General features: G+C 43.3%; 1 protein-coding gene across 1 annotated transcript in view; it reads left to right on the forward strand.

The window, feature by feature from the left end:
- Positions 1-18,082, forward strand: part of LOC126278585 (dipeptidase 1-like) — a 272,315-nt gene that overhangs the window by 49,678 nt on the left and 204,555 nt on the right. Inside the window, exon 3 of the mRNA XM_049978797.1 lies at positions 7,652-7,805. Coding sequence (XP_049834754.1) covers positions 7,652-7,805 — 154 coding nt within the window. The remainder of the gene's footprint in view (positions 1-7,651; positions 7,806-18,082) is intronic.

Genomic DNA, 18,082 nt, shown 5'->3' on the forward strand with positions numbered 1-18,082 from the left:
TAGCTCAAGGATAGGGCTATACTTATCAGAATCGACAGCACACCAACACTGAAACCGACAATTCAGATATACACACCGACAGAGAAAATATATTAGGATATTGATACAGTACGCAGAAGGAGATGACGATCTGATAGTAATGGGTGACTGGATGCGGTTGTAAGAGAAGAAATAGAAGAAAAGGTTGTAATAGAATATCGGCTTGGTACGAGAATAAGAGAGGAAAAAGACTAATTGAGTTCTGTAATAAATTTCAGTTAGTATGAGCGAATACTCTGTTCACGAACCACAGGAGGAAGAAATATACTTGGAAAAAGCCGGGAGACACAGGAATATTTCACTTAGATTGGATCATGGACAGTCACAGATTCGGAAATCAGATCTTGTATTGTAAGGTGTTCCCCAGAGCAGATATGGACTCTGACAACGACGTAGTAGTGATAAAGAATAGGCTGAAGTTTAAGAGACCAATTAGGAAAAATCTATGACCAATGAATTGGGACACGAAAGTACTAAGGAAAGAGGAAATAGGCCTGAAGTTCTCCAAGTTCAAAAATGGTTCAAATGGCTCTGAGGACTATGGGACTCAACTGCTGGGGTAATCAATCCCCTAGAACTTAGAACTACTTAAACCTAACTAACCTAAGGACATCACACACATCCATGCCCGAGGCAGGATTCAAACCTGCGACCGTAGCAATCGCACGGTTCCGGACTGCGCGCCTAGAAGCGCGAGACCACCGCGGCCGGCAGGTTCTCCAGGACTATGGATAGTGCGATAAGGAACAGCTCAGTAGACAGTTCAATTGAAGAGGAATGTATTTTCTTAAAAACTGAAGTTGAAAAGTAAAACATAGGTGCAAAGAAGAGTAACTGCGAACAAACAAAGGGCAACACAAGAAATACTTCAGTTGATCGATGAAAGAAAGATGCAAAAAATGTTCCGTGCAATTTAGGAACACATAAATACAAGTCGCTGAGGAATTAAAAAAATAGGAAGTTTAGGGAAGTTAAGTCGAAATAACTGCATGAAAATGTGAAGATATCGAAAAATAAGTGTTTGTCAGAAGGACTGACTCAGAATACAGAAATGTCAAAACAACATTAGGTCAAATTAAAAGCAGTGTTGTAACATTAACAGTGCCATGGGAATTCCACTTTTGAATACAGAGGAGAGAGCTGGTAGGTGGGGCGGGGGAAGGATTGTCTGATGACGTGATAGAATAGGAAACAGAGTCGACATAGACGAAATAGGGGATCCAGTATTAGTGACAGAATTTAAAAGAGCTTTGGACGATTTAAGGTCGAATAACGCTGAAGGAATAGATAACATTCCATTAGAAGTTCAAAGATCGTTGAAGGAATTGGCAATAAAACGACTACACACGCTGGCGTGTAGAATATCTGGCGATATACCACCTGACTTTTGGAAAAACAATATCATCCACAGAACTCTGAACATTGCAAGAACTGACAAGTGTGCGAGCTACCGCACAATCAACTTAACACCTCATGCATACAAGTTGCTGACAAAAATTAATATACAGAAGAATGGAAAAGAAAATTGAGGATCTGTTGTATGACGATTAGTTAGGCCTTAGAGAAGGTAAGGGCACCAGAGAAGTAGTTCTGACGTTTCGGTTGGGAATGAATGTAAATATAAATAAAAGACACGTGCATAGGGTTTGTAGACTACGCAAAAAGTGGTCGCCAAAAGCAAATGGTGCACTATGTTCGAAATTCTGAATAAAAATAGGGGTGAGCTATATGAAAATATTGATAATGTACAATAGATACAAGAGCCAAGCGGGAACAGATCGTGAACAATGCGCTCCGATTAATAAAGGTAGGGAGGTAGTCTTTCACCCCTACTGTTCAATCTATACATTGAAAAAGCAGTGACAGAAAGAAAAGGAAGGTTCAAGAGTGGAATTAAAACTCAAGGTAAAAGGATACCAATGAGAACATTCACTGATGAAATTTCTATCCTCAGTAAAAGGTAAGAAGAATAAAAACATCTGCTGCCTAATCAGTACATAATATGGGTTGAGTGTTAATCAGAGAAAGACGAAAGTAATGAGAATTAGCAGCAATGATAACGAGAAATTTAACTCCAGGATTGGTGATCACGAAGTAGATTAAGTTAAGATATTCTGCTACCTAGGCAGCAAAACACCCCATGACGGACGGAGTAAGGAGGATGTCAAAAGCAGACTAGCACAGGCAAAAAGGGCATATTCATATGTTTCTGTCTAACATTTTTTATATTGATTCTTTGTGATGCTCGGAGCATGATTTTCACAGATTAGTTTCGATGTACGATTACTTGCCTGTTTCACGAGTCGTTCAAGGATTGTCTCACATTCCTTCTCATGATAGGTGGTACTATCGATATCTGTAATTATTTGCCCATGAATCTACATAGAAGACGTTATTACTTTCTACATAGGACATTATCAATAGTAGATACTTATCCTACTTCATGGTTGTCTTGTTTTCGACATAGGTTACCTCTTTAATTTACAGGACGAATTCGCTTTCTTCTTCTTAGTTTACTGTTTTATTCTTTTCCTTCGCCCTCCTACGTTATATTATGTAATGTTAATCGCTACACGTGAATTAGTAGCTTCACGTAGAAGAAATTATAACTTGATTTGGTACTTATCCGTCCACTCATGGTTTAACCACTTAATGAGAACAGGACGAATTCGCTTTCTTCTTCTTAGTTTACTTCTTTATTCTTTTCCTTCGCCCTCCTACGTTATGTTATATAATGTTAATCGCTACACGTGAATTAGTAGCTTCACGTAGAAGAAATTATAGCTTGATTTGGTACTTATCCGTCCACTAATGGTTTAACCACTTAATGAGAATGCTATTTACCTAGTTATGATTTTATTCATGATTCTGCCTGTTATTTGACGTTTTACATCGTTGTTAGTTATTTTTACGTTGTGGAAGTTCTTTAAATTTAACTCTGACAGATATTTACTGATTATTTTATTATTACCATGCATTATGTGATATTGTCATTTGCCGTCTTTTAACTGACAACTGATATGTAGTGGTACTTTTTATTCTGTACGTCTTATATGTCTTGTGTGCAGTGTATAATTGTTTGCTATTACTTTTAATTATTGTACTTGGATGCCACTTTAGTATTACTAATTGTTACACACTGGTGAAACACCTTACTTAAATTAAATTTTGGCAATGATTTTCTGTTAAACTCCCAAGTATGTTAATTCATCTTTATATTCCTGTTATATGACCCATGGGAAGATCTACTTGTCTCAAACTATTGTCTGTTCATCAGGTAATCTGTTCATGAGGTAATTGTCCTCTTTTTTCTTGTTGATTGTTATACTTAATTATATTGTTGTTTATACAGCAGCCTGATGACGATGTAGCATAAGACTGAAACCAGTACCGTAATTAAGAGTTCAAAACTTCTGGCTCTAGGTGTACTGCTATTTACTTGAAAATGGCGGTCATTCCACGCTTTGCTCACATTATGAAGCCAGTACTCTCTTGTCGCTGTGTACAACCGTCTCCCACCCACTGGTTCCACACAAGCGCCACAGCCCCTTACGAGCCGTAATGTCACAGTTCGACAAATCTATTTCTCTGAATCCAATTACTCTGGCCCGTTCGAACTCACTCGCATGCTGACACTCCGCCCTATGATATCGACAGGGCTTACCGCCACTCGCTTGCAAGCTTCCGCTTTATGGACTCTGCACCGACTGAGCGCGGCGTAACGCCGATACGCCCGGTCACACAAAAGATGGAGCTGCTCTGTCTACATGCTTACCACCTCTTTGCAGTCTTAATTGCTCGCTTTGGTTCCATTCTTATACACACTTCTATTGTGAATTGACTGAGGATATCCCACACAGGCGTAGCAGTTTTCACAAACAGTAATGTGAAATGAAAAGAATGTGCTGAAACAATACACAATAAGAGAATTCCAAAGATGTAGTAATATAAGCCAATAGCACGAAAAAATCTACGAAACCCATTGATCATATGACTGGACAATTCACATGCCTAAATCTTGAAGACAATGATGATGAACCATTCTAAATCAATGTTTGAAAGCGGTAGTATGACAGCATATGCCTATTACGAGAAATGTAAACTGATTCGCCAAAATGCACAGAAAGTGATGCCTCATTTAATGATTTGGCATATATGACTACCTAATGATGCTCCCAGATACGCGAGTGAAGACGGGTGTGTAGCGAGGATGATTGAGTTAACCGACACGTAACGGGCCTCATCATATCGGCGTTCGAGGTCAGAAGGTACAGTAGCGCCGCTCATATGAGGAAGTGCATAAGTGTAGTCTTCTGCCACTACTGATCTATTCATGGAAGTAGCAGTGACGGAATAAGTGGAATATTCTGGAGTGTAATTAAAATTCATGGTGAAAACGTATCAACGATAAGATCTGCTAATTACATTCCTACCGTCAGCGAAAGTGAGGAAGAACTGAGGAATCTCTTAAATGGAATGAACTCTCAAACAACAACACATTCTGGATTGAGAGTGAACCAAAAGAAGAGTAAAGAGGAGTAGCAGAAATGAGATTAAAGGGCGGTGTTATGTTACCACCTTAGCTGCTGCTTAATTAACAAGTATTTCCTTCGTTACGATCTTCACGATTGGCTTCACTGGGCATTCCAACTAGTATAGGTAACTAGAAGTTGGTCAGTCGTGCGAGACGTAATAAACTAATTACTGATCCAAACTGAAGGTGGGTAGGGCAAAAGGAAAGGGAAGAGAAGACCAGAATCTCCTGCTTATTAGGCACTGAACGTCTGCGCCACCCAGACACAGTGTTTATTGCAAACACATGGACAATCTCGGCACACTCTGGCTGAGTCATACATCCACCTACCGCCACTTATACGCACTCGTTGTCCATGTCCCCGATACTCGCTAATTTTAGATTCCTGCTGGAGGTCGAACGTAAATCAGCACTGTAGGTTGTGGATTTTTCGCCCGTCGAGGCGAATCAATTATATGAATGTGTGGTGTCTGTTCTTTCGGACGTGCCCGAAAGAACAGACCCCACACATTCATACAAAGTTCATAGTTGTTAATGAAGGAACACCTAAGGTGGAACCATGACACTATCCTTCAGAACATTGACGGCTGTGGTACCTTGCATGAAGGAAACGGCACAAATGAGACTATCTATCAATTGGAAATCAAAATTCGCTACCACATATTAGTCGAAACAAAGGAATTTGCTCCCTTGGAAGAAAAATTACACTACTGGCCATTAAAATTGCTGCATCAAGAAGAAACGCAGATGATAAACGGGATTCATTGGACAATGAACTGACATCTGATTAATTTTCACGCAGTTTCGGTGCAAAGATCCTGAGAAATCAGTACCCAGAACAACCACCTCTGGCCGTAATAACGGTCTTGATACGCCTGGGCATTTAGTCAAACAGATCTTGGGTGGCGTTTCAAGACGAAACCACAGTTCATCAAGAGTAGTGACTAGCGTATTGTGACGAGCCACCATTAATCAGACGTTATCAATTGGTGAGAGATCTAGAGAATGTGCTGGCCAGAGCAGCAGTCGAACATTTTCTGTAACCAGAAAGGCCTGTAACATGCAGTCGTGCATTATCCTGCTGAAATGTAGGGTTCCGCAGGGATCCAATGACAGGTAGAGCCACGGGTCGTAACACATCTGAAATGTAACGTCCACTGTTCAAAGTGCCGTCAATGCGAACAAGAGGTGACTGAGACATTTAACCAATGGCACCCCATACCATCACGTCGGGTGATACGCCAGTATGGAGATGACGAATACACGCTTCCAGTGTGCGTTCACCGCGATGTCGCCAAACACGGATGCGACCATCATGATGCTGTACACAGAACCTGGATTCATCCGAAAAAATGACATTTTGCCATTCATGCACCCAGGTTCGTCGTTGAGTACACCATCGCAATCGCTCCTGTCTGTGATGCAGCGTCAAGGGTAATAGCAGCCATGGCCTCCGAGCTGTCGAAATGTTCATGCAGATGGTTGTTGTATTGCAAACGTCCCCATCTGCTGATTCAGGGATCGAGACGTGGCTGCACGATCCGTTACAGCCATGCGGATAAGATGCCTGTCATCCGGACTGCTAGTGATACGAGGCCGCTGGGATCCATCACGGCGTTTCATATTAGTCTCCTGCACCCACCGATTCCATATTCTGCTAACAGTCATCGGATCTCGACCAACGAGAGCAGCAATGTCGAGATACGATAAACCGAAATCGCAGTAGGCTACAATCCGACTTTAGCAAAGTCGGAAACGTGCTGGTACGAGTTTCTCCTCCTTACACAAGGCAACAACGTTTCACCAGGCAACGCCGGTCAACTGCTGTTTGTTTATAAGAAATCGGTTGGAAACATTCCTGATGTCAGCACGTTGTAGGTGTCGCCAGCGGCGCCAACATTGTGTGAATGCTCTGAAAAGCTAATCATTTGCATATCACAGCATATTCTTCCTATCGGTTAAATTTCGCGTCTGTAGCACGTCATCTTCGTGGTGTAGCAATTGTAATAGCCAGCAGTGTACATATGAGAGACGGAGTAAGGAGGACATAAAAAGCATGGAAAGAGGCGGAAAAAGGTCTACAGCTATCAAACATCGGCCTCAGTTGGAGAAAGAGAGTCGAAGCGTTTGAGAAGTGGTGCTGCAGAAGGGTGTTCAAAATCTGGTGGAATGAGGAGGATCTCCGTAGAATCAGGGAGGGTAGGAAGACGTGCAGAACCTTAAACAAGAACGAGGAATATGATAGGATACCCGACAAATAATTGAGGATATTCGTTGCTAGTGGTGCCCGAGCTGTTCTAGGCGCTACAGTCTGGAACCACGCGACCGCTACGGTCGCAGGTTCGAATCCTGCCTCGGGCATGGATGTGTGTGATGTCCTTAGGTTAGTTAGGTTTAAGTAGTTCTAAGTTCTAGGGGACTGATGGCCTCAGAAGTTAAGTCCCATAGTGCTCAGAGCCATTTTGAACCATTTTTGCTAGTGGTGCTGTGAGACGAGGGGGGGGGGGGCATGGGGGAGTGGCGGGAGGTTATTCGTGGTGGGCTGCGTAATACCATTGAGAACACTGATACAAAAAAGTCGCACCGATCGAGCACAAGTATTTCACGAACGGATGACACGTCGCTCTGGTAGAGCCATACTCGGTGATCTACGGTCTGCTGCGAGCCGGATCCCCGCCAGGAATTTACCTCTGTAGGGAGACGAAGCACCACACATCGGACATCGCAGCTACTGACTTCCCATGATTTTTGGCCACTCAGTGTAAATGACAAATGTTACAAGAAAAGAATCGAATATACGGAATCGTGACACCCCTCTCACCTCCGCGCCCGCAAATTGCTTAAGAGGCCAGGGGTCACACAGTGGGTAGTGACGCGGTGCCGGACCGCGCCGGTCGCCAGTAACGCCGGCGCTTACCATAAAGCAGCCAGCAGGCAGCGCAGACGGGGCCGTTCCGCAGACGGCGCCGCGCTTGGCCGGCAGCCAATTCCGGCCCAATATCCCACCAGGCCCCGCGCCATTTCCCTCCCACAACTTCTTCTTCTTCCTGCGTTCACTCTTTTTCTTTCTCTCCGCAGCCACAACGACCTGCCGTGGAACTTACGCTCGCTGGAGAAAAACCAGATCAACGACTTCGACTTCAACCGCGACCTCACGCAGGACCCGCGCTGGAACTGCACCTCCTGCTTCACCGACCTGCCGCGGCTGCGGGAGGGCAAGGTCGGCGCCCAGGTGAGCGCGCGCCGTCCGCCGGTCAACGCAACGCAGTTCCTGCCTCGCAATTATCTGTACAATTAAACATCCGACCCGCGCACGTTGTACAATCAACGTGGCAGGTTGCCTTTTTCCAGAGCTAACTAAAATATTTCGCACAGTTATTCATACAATTTAAAGATTTAAAATGCTATCATAATACACTCATTACTACTACTACCACGTGATCAGGTCCAGTGGACCGCACGCATCTCCTCCACTGTATTCTGTCCATTGCTGCTATCCGCCATCCGTTCACATCTATTGACTGTTCCATCGCTCCAACGCTTCTTGGGTCTCCCTGGCGATCTCTTACCTGTAGGTGTGAAATCCAGGAGCTTCCGAGGCCATCTGTGATCCTCCACCCGGGCCACATGGCCGGCCCACTGCATTCGTTTGGCTTTGACAGTTCCTGCTATATTGGGCTGCTGGTACAGTTCCTCACGCTCTCGGTTGTATCTGATCATCCATTCCCTTGTATCTGCATCCAGAACCGCACCGAAGATCTTCCGAAACACTTTTCTCTCAAAACAAGGAGTTTATGGAAGTCCGGTTTCCGGATACTACATGTCGCACAACCATATAGAACAACAGGCTGGATCAGGTTTTTGTACAGTCGAATCTAGAACTGTCTCGAGATATATCTGTACCGAAGCAGTTGTGCTAGGCTGTGGTAAGTTCGGTTTCCTGCTTGTATTCTGGCATTGATCTCTGCTTCACATGACGACTTCTCAGTTAAAAGTGCCCAAACGTATCTACATCTACGTCTAAATCCATACTCCGCAAGCCCATTGACGGTGTGTGGCGGAGGATTCCTTCAGTACCTCTATCAGTACTCCCTTCTATTTCAGTCTCGTATTGTTCGTGGAAAGAAGGATTGTCGGTATGCCTCTATGTGGGCTCTAATCTCTCTGATTTTATCCTCATGGTCTCTTCGCAAGATGTACGTAGGAGGGAGCAATATACTGCATGACTTCTCGGTGAAGGTATGTTGTCGACACTTCAACAAAAGCCCGTACCGAGCTACTGAGCGTCTCTCCTGCAGAGTCTTCCACTGGAGTTTATCTATCATCTCCGTAACGCTTTCGCGATTACTAAATGATCCTGTACCGAAGCGCGCTGCTCTCCGTTGGATCTTCTCTATCTCTTCTGTCAACCTTATCTGGTACGTATCCCACACTGCTGAGCAGTATTCAAGGAGTCGGCGAAAAAGCGTACTGTAACCTACTTCCTTTGTTTTCGGATTGCATTTCCTTAGGATGCTTCCAATGAATCTCAGTCTGGCATCTGCTTTACCGACGATCAACTTTATATGATCATTCCATTTTAAATCACTCCTAATTGCGTACTCCCAGATAATTTATGGAATTATCTGCTTCCACTTGCTGACCTGCTATACTGTAGCTAAATGATAAGGGATCCATCTTTCTCTGTATTCGCAGCACATTACACTACTCCACATTCAGATTCAATTGCTAGTCCCTGCACCATGCGTCAATTCGCTGCAGATCCTCTTGCATTTCAGTACAATTTTCCATTGTTACAACCTCTCGATACACAACAGCATCATCTGCAAAAAGCCTCAGTGAACTTCCGATGTCATCCACCAGGTCATTTATGTATATTGTGAATAGCAACGGTCCTATGCCCCCCCCCCCCCCCCCCCCCCTGCGGCACACCTGAAATCACTCTTACTTCGGAAGACTTCTCTCCATTGAGAATGACATGCTGCGTTCTGTTATCTAGGAACTCTTCAATCCAATCACACAATTGGTCTGATAGTCCATATGCAATTACTTTGTTCATTAAACGACTGTGGAGAACTGTATCGAACGCCTTGCGGAAGTCAAGAAACATTGCATCTACCTGGGAACTCGTGTTTATGGCCCTCTGAGCCTCGTGGACGAATAGCGCGAGCTGGGTTTCACACGCCCGTCTTTTTCGAAACCCATGCTGATTCCTACAGAGTAGATTTCTAGTCTGCAGAAAAGTCATTATACTCAAACGTAATACGTGTTCCAAAATTCTACAACTGATCGACGTTAGAGATATAGGTCTATAGTTCTGCACATCTGTTCGACGTCCCTTCTTGAAAACGGGGATGACCTGTGCCCGTTTCCAATCCTTTGGAACGCTACCCTCTTCTAGAGACCTACGGTACACCACTGCAAGAAGGGGGGCTAGTTCCTTCGCGTACTCTGTGTAAAATCTAACTGGTACCCTATCAGGTCCTGCGGCCTTCCCTCTTTTGAGCGATTTTAATTGTTTCTCTATCCCTCTTTCGTCTATTTCGATATCTACCATTTTGTCATCTGTGCGACAATCTAGAGAATACAGTGCAGTCTTCCTCTATGAAACAGCTTTGGAAAAGACATTTAGTATTTCAGCCTTTAGTCTGTTATCCAATTATACGATCAACGTTGCAGGTTGCCTTTTTCCAGAGCTAAGAAAAAGTTAAATTTTGAATATTTCACACAGTTATTCACAGAATTTAAAGATTTAAAATGCTATCATAATACACTCATTACTACTACTACTACTACTTCTACGTGATCAGGCCCAGTGGACCGCACGCATCTCCTCCACTGTATTCTGTCCATTGCTGCTATCCGCCATCCGTTCACATCTATTGACACTTCGTTTAAATACATCCCTCCAACGCTTCTTGGATCTCCCTAGCGGTCTCTTTCCTGAATATGTGAAATCTAGGAGCTTCCGAGGCCATGTGTGATCCTCCATCCGGGCCACATGGCCGGCCCACTGCATTCGTTTTGCTGTGACAGTTCCTGCTATGTTGGGCTGCTGGTATAGTTCCTCAAGCTCTCGGTTGTATCTGATCCTCCATTCCCATGTATCTGATCCAGAACCGGACCGAAGATCTTCCGAAGCACTTTTCTCTCAAAAACGAGGAGCTTATGGAAGTCCTGTTTCCGGATACTCCATGTCTCACAGCCATACATAACAACACGATGGATCAGGGTTTTGTACAGTTTAATTTTGAAATGTCTGGAGAGATATCTGGACAGAAGCAGCTGTGCTAGGCTGTGGTAAGTTCGGTTTCCTACTTGTATTCTGGCATTTATCTCTGCTTCACATGAAGTTTCTCAGTTAAAAGTGCCCCTAGGTATTTGAATTCTTGCACTCTCTTGTATGACTGGTCCCCAACCTGCAGTGATTGCAGACGATTAGCATTCTGACACGCGTCATAACGAGGTACTCTGTCTTGGCTTCGTTTATGTTTAGCCCAAATTTGTTGGCAGCCTGATATTGTGCTTTGGTCATTTGCTCCAACTCCTCTTCCGACCTAGAGAGTAAACAGATGTCGTCTACATAGGCTAAGTATGCCAGTCTCTTTCCTTCAATTTCAATCCATTCGTTATCTTGGAAATCTCGCGTACGATCTTCTCGAGGGCAAAGTTCAACTCATTAAGAGCTATAATTGTATGTTAAAGGTTTAACAAAATAAAAGAAGAATTTAAGTTAGAAACTGCGTGTACAACTAGGGTGAAGTGGCCGGAAGCTCGTTTGGCAGAGAAACCGTACTAGGACCATCAATAATGTGTATATAGACAGTTTATTAAAAATAAATAAAAATCAAAAACCTTACAATAATAAAAATACATCAAATATATGACAGTGGTGAAAAAGCTTGAGGTAAATAACAAACTGCTGCACAGGTAGTAAATAAGGTGAAACAACCAAATAAAACAGCTTAAAGCCAAGGTACAAGTGTCTTCCATAACAAAGTACGATCTTGAATTGTTGCAGACAGAAACAGTTAAATTTACAGCTTCCATCATAGGTAGAAATTGTAAGAAATCAGATGACAAACCTAGCAATGCAAAGTTTGCTCAAGGCCAAATAAAAGGCATATTTCATCAGCAAGTGAGGATAACTGAATGTTACAAGTAGGCGCAGTACAAAGCTAACAAAATGTAGCAAGTGGAAGGTTATAATGTGTGTGAAATCTTATGGGACTTAACTGCTAAGGTCATCAGTCCCTAAGCTTACACGCTACTTAACCCAAATTATCCTAAGGACTAACAGACACACCCATGCCCAAGGGAGGTCTCGAACCTCCGCCGGGATCAGCCGCACAGTCCGTGGAAGGTTAGTTTAAGGCCCAAAGGCACCTTTTACCAGTAAGTCAACTGCCTTAAAGGTGCTCATAAGCGAAGTACAAGCAGCTACCAAAATGATTCTGAGCAACTGAGATAAAAACTTACAGCCCAATAAAAAAAGCATATATGCAGTGAGGTAATCAATTGCAATGAAAATACAATAAACTATTAGAGATTAAGAGCATAAATACTAGAGTTTAAATTATAGTCATAATCGAATTTCACCCTCTTTCTCACGAGGAACTTGAACATCTTTTACTTTTCTCTTTTACTTGTTTCTTTTTAAAGAAAGCATTTACTAAATTAATGGCTGGCTGACATATAACAAGCTTTAGAATAGGTGGAGGTGCTTTAGGATTTACCTTAAATTTGGTGACAGTACCAGGAGTCCATAAGTAACAACAGGTGCTTGTGGTGCAGTGGCCGAGCAAACAGTAACCTGAACGTATATTAAAAGACGCATTTAGACTGCCTTCCTTAGATTTGAATAAAGATTGAAAGACACCTTTCAAAATGGCAACGTCAGGGACTGCTAACTAGGGCACATGGGCTGCTGGAGTAGAATGATGAACGCATATGAGGATACAAAAATTTATTTTCACCGCTCTAATTAAGACAGAGCACTGGTAACAACACAATGATTAATTATTATTCGCAAATTGCGGAGATCTACACCGATTATTCGGTTGTATAAAGGCAATGACAATAATCGAAAAAAATTTAAAAGGAAGAACAGCCTTATAGCCCCAACTTTAAATTATGAAAAATTACTTTTCACAAGTATAACTGTAATATAACTACCGACCTGAGCTCACTAATCAATTATCAGGGATTGTAACTATGGAAAATAACAACTTGTTGAAGCTATTAGGTTTCAAAAGAAAACACTCAAATAGCAAGATCTCTTAAATATGTGAATTAACTATTATGGAAAACATTCGGCAATATGATGTTATGATTACCTGAAAGATCTACAAAACAGTAAGCATATTCGACGTTTGGCGTTCACATCGGCCACGCTTCTGAATTCCGTGCTCGAGAGCTCAAGTGACAACAACAAGCAGAAGCTTCTAGAACACACGTACCATATATTAGTACACAGTTCACTAAAATAGTAAAACCAACAGCCAAGCACTGGGTAGCACCAAATGCAGGAAGAGATGTTAAAGTTATAGTGCGACACCCGCAGTTACTAATAAAGCAATAGGTCATTAAACAATCTCTAATGACGTGCAATTTCACTAGATAAATTTATAAACCGCAACTAACTCAAGGTGATAAAGACCAGAAAATCCGCACACAACATTAAATACCAAAGCACTGTTCGACGGTGCAAAATTGTCACAATTATAGTTGCAAACAAAAAGAAGTTGGCAATTCCAACTTAAAGTTGAGGCTGAAGATTCATTCAGAGAATAAATTTCGGTTCACAGAATTGACCACTTGACAGATGTACAATAATAATAAAAAAAGAAATCGCCGACTATCAGCCACACTTGTATTGCAACGGAACCAGGGCGCAGCGCAGTTACATGGACTTGCAATACCAAGCAACCAGGACCCAAGTCCAAGTGGCTTAAGGAATGACTAGCGAAAATCAAAGTGTCCACACGGTGCAATAATATCCAAAAGTTCCACCACAAAATGGCTCATCATTTAAAGTTAGTACAGTAGCTCGCCTATAAACGAACGCCAGGGTAAAGTACCGCACTCTCCTTATAGTTCGAGACAGAGACGACTCTTAAACAGATCCCATGTTGACCGGTGTCTGCTTCCGCACCCCAGTTCCGCACGCCAACAGACCCAGGCGCTGGAATGTCAACACGGTGCGTCCTCGCGGTACACCAAGCGCCGACTGACTACTTGCGATGCTCCGTGCGCTGTCTTCCCCCTGTTACTGCCACCAACCGAATCTCTGTCATTGCCCCGACTGAGTCTCCTCTCGCGAGCCATGACCGTTCTAAACAGAGGATGCTAACCAACCAGGACATCGCAAAGCGTGAAACCCAGAGAGCAACATGACAAAATAAACAACTGGCAAATATAAACAAACAGACGATAGTTCAAACAACAGCAAATGAGAAATAATGTTGATTTGATTCAATGAGCTAAGCAGCTGTCTTACCAAAACATATCTATTTTGATGGAAGTATTACAAACTTTGCATTAAGAAAACATTTAGACTGAATTAAATACCAGTACACTTAAAGGAAAAAGTAATATAAGTTTAACAATCACTGAAAAAACTAAAAATATGCACTGGTCAGCCAGAACATTATGACCACTGACCTACTGTCGATATACACCCCTCCCCGCCATAGGATCATTCAGCTGCTGAGGAATGACTGTAAGTCAGACATACGCACTGTGGCTGTCGTATCAGTGAGCTTATGGTCCGCGTATAGAATGGAGAAGGCGGGCGATCTATCTAAGTTTGACCGAGGGCAGACTGTGATGGCCCGGAGACTCGGGCCGGCCGCGGTGGTCTCGCGGTTCTAGGCGCTTCAGTCTGGAACAGCGCGACCGCTACTGTCGCAGGTTCGAGTCCTGGATGTGTGTGATGTCCTTAGGTTAGTTAGGTTTAAGTAAAGTTCTAGGGGACTAATAACCACAGCAGTTGAGTCCCATAGTGCTCAGAGCCATTTGAACCATTTGAACCGGAGACTCGGCACGAGACCTGCATAACCTGTCGGGTATTCGAGGAGTGCTGTGGTGAGTGTCTTCACCGCGTGGCGAAACCAAGATGAAACATGTCCAGACGTCGTGGGATTGGGCGGCCACCCATTATTACAAGTGACGGACGTCGTAGGCTGGACAGACTGGTAAAAGAGGGCAGGCAGCGAACTGTGGGGGAACTAACTTCAGACTTTAATGCTCGGCAAAGTGTGTCTCAACAAACAGTGCACCGAACGCTCCTAACGGTGGGCCTCCGCAGCCAATGAGCCATGCTTGTGCAGATGTCGACACCACGTCATCGGCGACTGCGACAGAAGTGGGCACGTCGACACCGGTACTGGAGGCTGGCGCAGGGGGAGAGCGTTGCATGGTATGACGAATTCAAGACTTTCTTCATTGTGCTGATCTGAGGGCGCGAATTCGTGTTTTCTGTGTGTACTGTGTACTGTGGGACTGATACAAGCTGGCAGCGGCTCTGTTATGCTCTGGGGAACGTTCACGTGGATACCCTCGGGTCCTGCAGAAGTCTTTCAAGGCACCATGAAGGAGAAGAAGCATCATAAACTGTTTGTGCATGACGTACACACCTTCTTGACGATCGTGTTTCCCAACAGCAATGCCATTTTTCGTCAAAATAACGTGCGATGTCTCAAGACCAGGAGACAGTGTCGAATAACAATTGATGTGCTGTCCTCCCAACTCGCCAGATCTGAAACCATTCGAACACATCTGGGATATGATTGCACGTGACGTGAGGTGACTAGGTGATTTGTGTATGCAGATGTGGTCCCAATTTCCTCCAGCAACCTACCAAGGCCTCATTGCTTGGGCGCTGTTATCCGTGCCAAAGATAGACATGACACCTGTTAGATAGGTGGTCATAATGTTCTGGCTGACCAGCGTACATTGAATAAACATTAATTTCATAAAATGCAATATACAATTTGTGATTCAGGCAAATTATAGGTGAGCTAAACAGTAGGTGTGTAGCAAAGTAACAACATCGTAAAAACAATGGAAAACGTGAGATAAAGAACAGGAGAAGTGTTCTGCAAAATCATATAACAGAAAGCACATCTTAGGCACACCAATACACAGCCATTTTGCGCATTTATGTGGTGAATAGGTAATGGCTCTCAGTGCACGTTCGCCACAGCGCCTTTAGCCCATAACACCAGACCGGAGTAATGACAGCAGCATCAAGAAGGCACGGAAGGAACGAGCATACGGTGTTAAGCCCAAAATAAACACCTGTTACGAAAGAGTCTCACCGTAGTCCATATATGGGCAGGCAAGAGTGCCCCAAGCACGCACGCTTCCATTAACGGTTGGGTGGATGTCAGTCACGTTTCCAATCGGCGCGATGACGTCTGTAACACTCTCCAGGCGAGGGCACCGCCTTCCGACAATGTTCGGCGAATGCCAAGCACTCACCCGTCCTCAGCCAACACGGACCTCTAGGTATCATTGTTGCGGGCCAGTAATCCGTAGCTAGCCGTCCGTGGCCGTTTGCACGTGCTATCTTGCAGCGAAGCGCCCTCTGGTCTCCCAGCAACAGGTGAGAGTCATCGATACTATCGATACTAGTCGTGCACACACGGGCCGTACATGTTAACAACTGGTTTTTTATTTCAAACCCCGTATGCTTTGAGCAACTCCTGCTGCTATTTTGTACTTGTATTGTCCTTCTTTATATGCTCCACTTTCCGCACAGCAAATTTCAAACATCTGTTACCAAGTTTTGTTATCCAGTGTACACCTCGTTTTTACCAATTACCTTAGTTAGTTGGTGCAAATGATTTATATTTCTCCATATTAGATGGCAGTAAAACAAAATTCCCTGTATTTCGTTCCTGTCCACCCTAATCTGTCACCCTTTCATCCTTTTCTTTTTTTATATGTTCATGATCAAGAAATGGCCGCAGTAGTTGCTCAGATAGTGGAATGTCACTTGCGCTGTATAATGAGATCTGTAGTTCACATAGCAGCTGGCATGTGCAGCGTCCAGATATACACTGATGAATTGACAATGGTCTCTGTGTTTAAGCTACCTTCTCCTTTAAACAGTTCCTGGCGTATATGCCAGACCGCTGCCAAACGGTACTAATTCTTCTTCAGGATTTATTTTCATCTTTTTGTTTTTAAATAAAAACTCATTCGCACACTAAATTTAGTTGATTACACCGTTAGACAATACGTAAAAGATGGTAGCTTCGACCAGAGTCTTCCTACTTACACTTGCATTTCGGGGTCCTTTGCCCCAGATACAGACTCAGGTATTGCGCTTTATCACGTTTTGTGTTAAAGACCTTCTTAACGATGACAATTTTTAAAACGATGGATCAGCTCCTTTCTTTCAGATTGAACTGAAATTATTTCTAGATGATACGTCATTGTGAAATGCATGTAACGAAGAGGAAGTGCTATAGAGTACCTATTTCCATCTCCGAATTTAACCACCTGACCTCCCCCACTCTTCCCCTTCCCCTAGACACCTTGGGGGAACTGTAACGAACACGGCGGACACCTCAGCGCACACTCAAAACCATGAGCCTTGGAAGGATTGAGAGAAGTAACTGAGCAATCCTGAGATATAATTCCGTTAGGATCAAGTATAGAAATCAAAATAAAGTGTGAGCCATTTTCATACGATGGCGTCTCAGTTACAGCCAACACAGTCGGAAAGTACATGTCATTCGTTTTGGTTACTGAACAGGATATGTAGCAGCGTATGAAACTTAACAGTGCACCCAATTCTGGCTTCCGTGACATTCGATCCTATCATCCTCTACAAAGATCTGAACGTGTTTAGATAGTGTGTCACGAGTTAACGTGTACACAGGTATAGCTAATCCCAAAGAAATGTCGCTTTCACACGCACCGCCATAGTAGCGAAAGCCAAAAGCAAAAGCCTGTGGTTATCACATATCGTCACCGAGACCACTACAGGACGCTTAGGATTTCACACACAGTTACTTCTGACACAATGACCACCAAAATTAGTACCCAGATTAAGAAAAGATTACATTGCAAGCCATTTGGAAACACCATCTACAGCACATATTATGGAACATCATGACTAATCGTGAGGTACAGTTTTTATTCCTTGAGATGAGCACTTCGCTGTATCGTGTACTTCCCACTACAGTTTATGCATATAATAAAGCTGAAAGAGCCAGAAATGCAAGAAACGTTTATTTAAATTGAAAATACTTGAAGGAAATAGTATGAAAGGTTAGCAGTCCATAAAATCAGCACCTCTTTAGAAGTAGTACTCCTATTTGCGAAAAGCGTGATTGTTCCAAAAGAAAGTGTGTATCACGCAGAGTACAAACGCAGAAAAACGGAAATGAAATAAGTTACAAATAAAGACATCAATATTTTCAAAACGCACCTTTTACTCATCGGCGGGGCATACATTGTTAACGACACTTTCTGAGTTATTAAAATTTTTTCCCT

Source organism: Schistocerca gregaria, chromosome 6, assembly GCF_023897955.1.
Source record: "Schistocerca gregaria isolate iqSchGreg1 chromosome 6, iqSchGreg1.2, whole genome shotgun sequence".
Classification (NCBI taxonomy): Eukaryota; Metazoa; Arthropoda; class Insecta; order Orthoptera; family Acrididae; genus Schistocerca; species Schistocerca gregaria.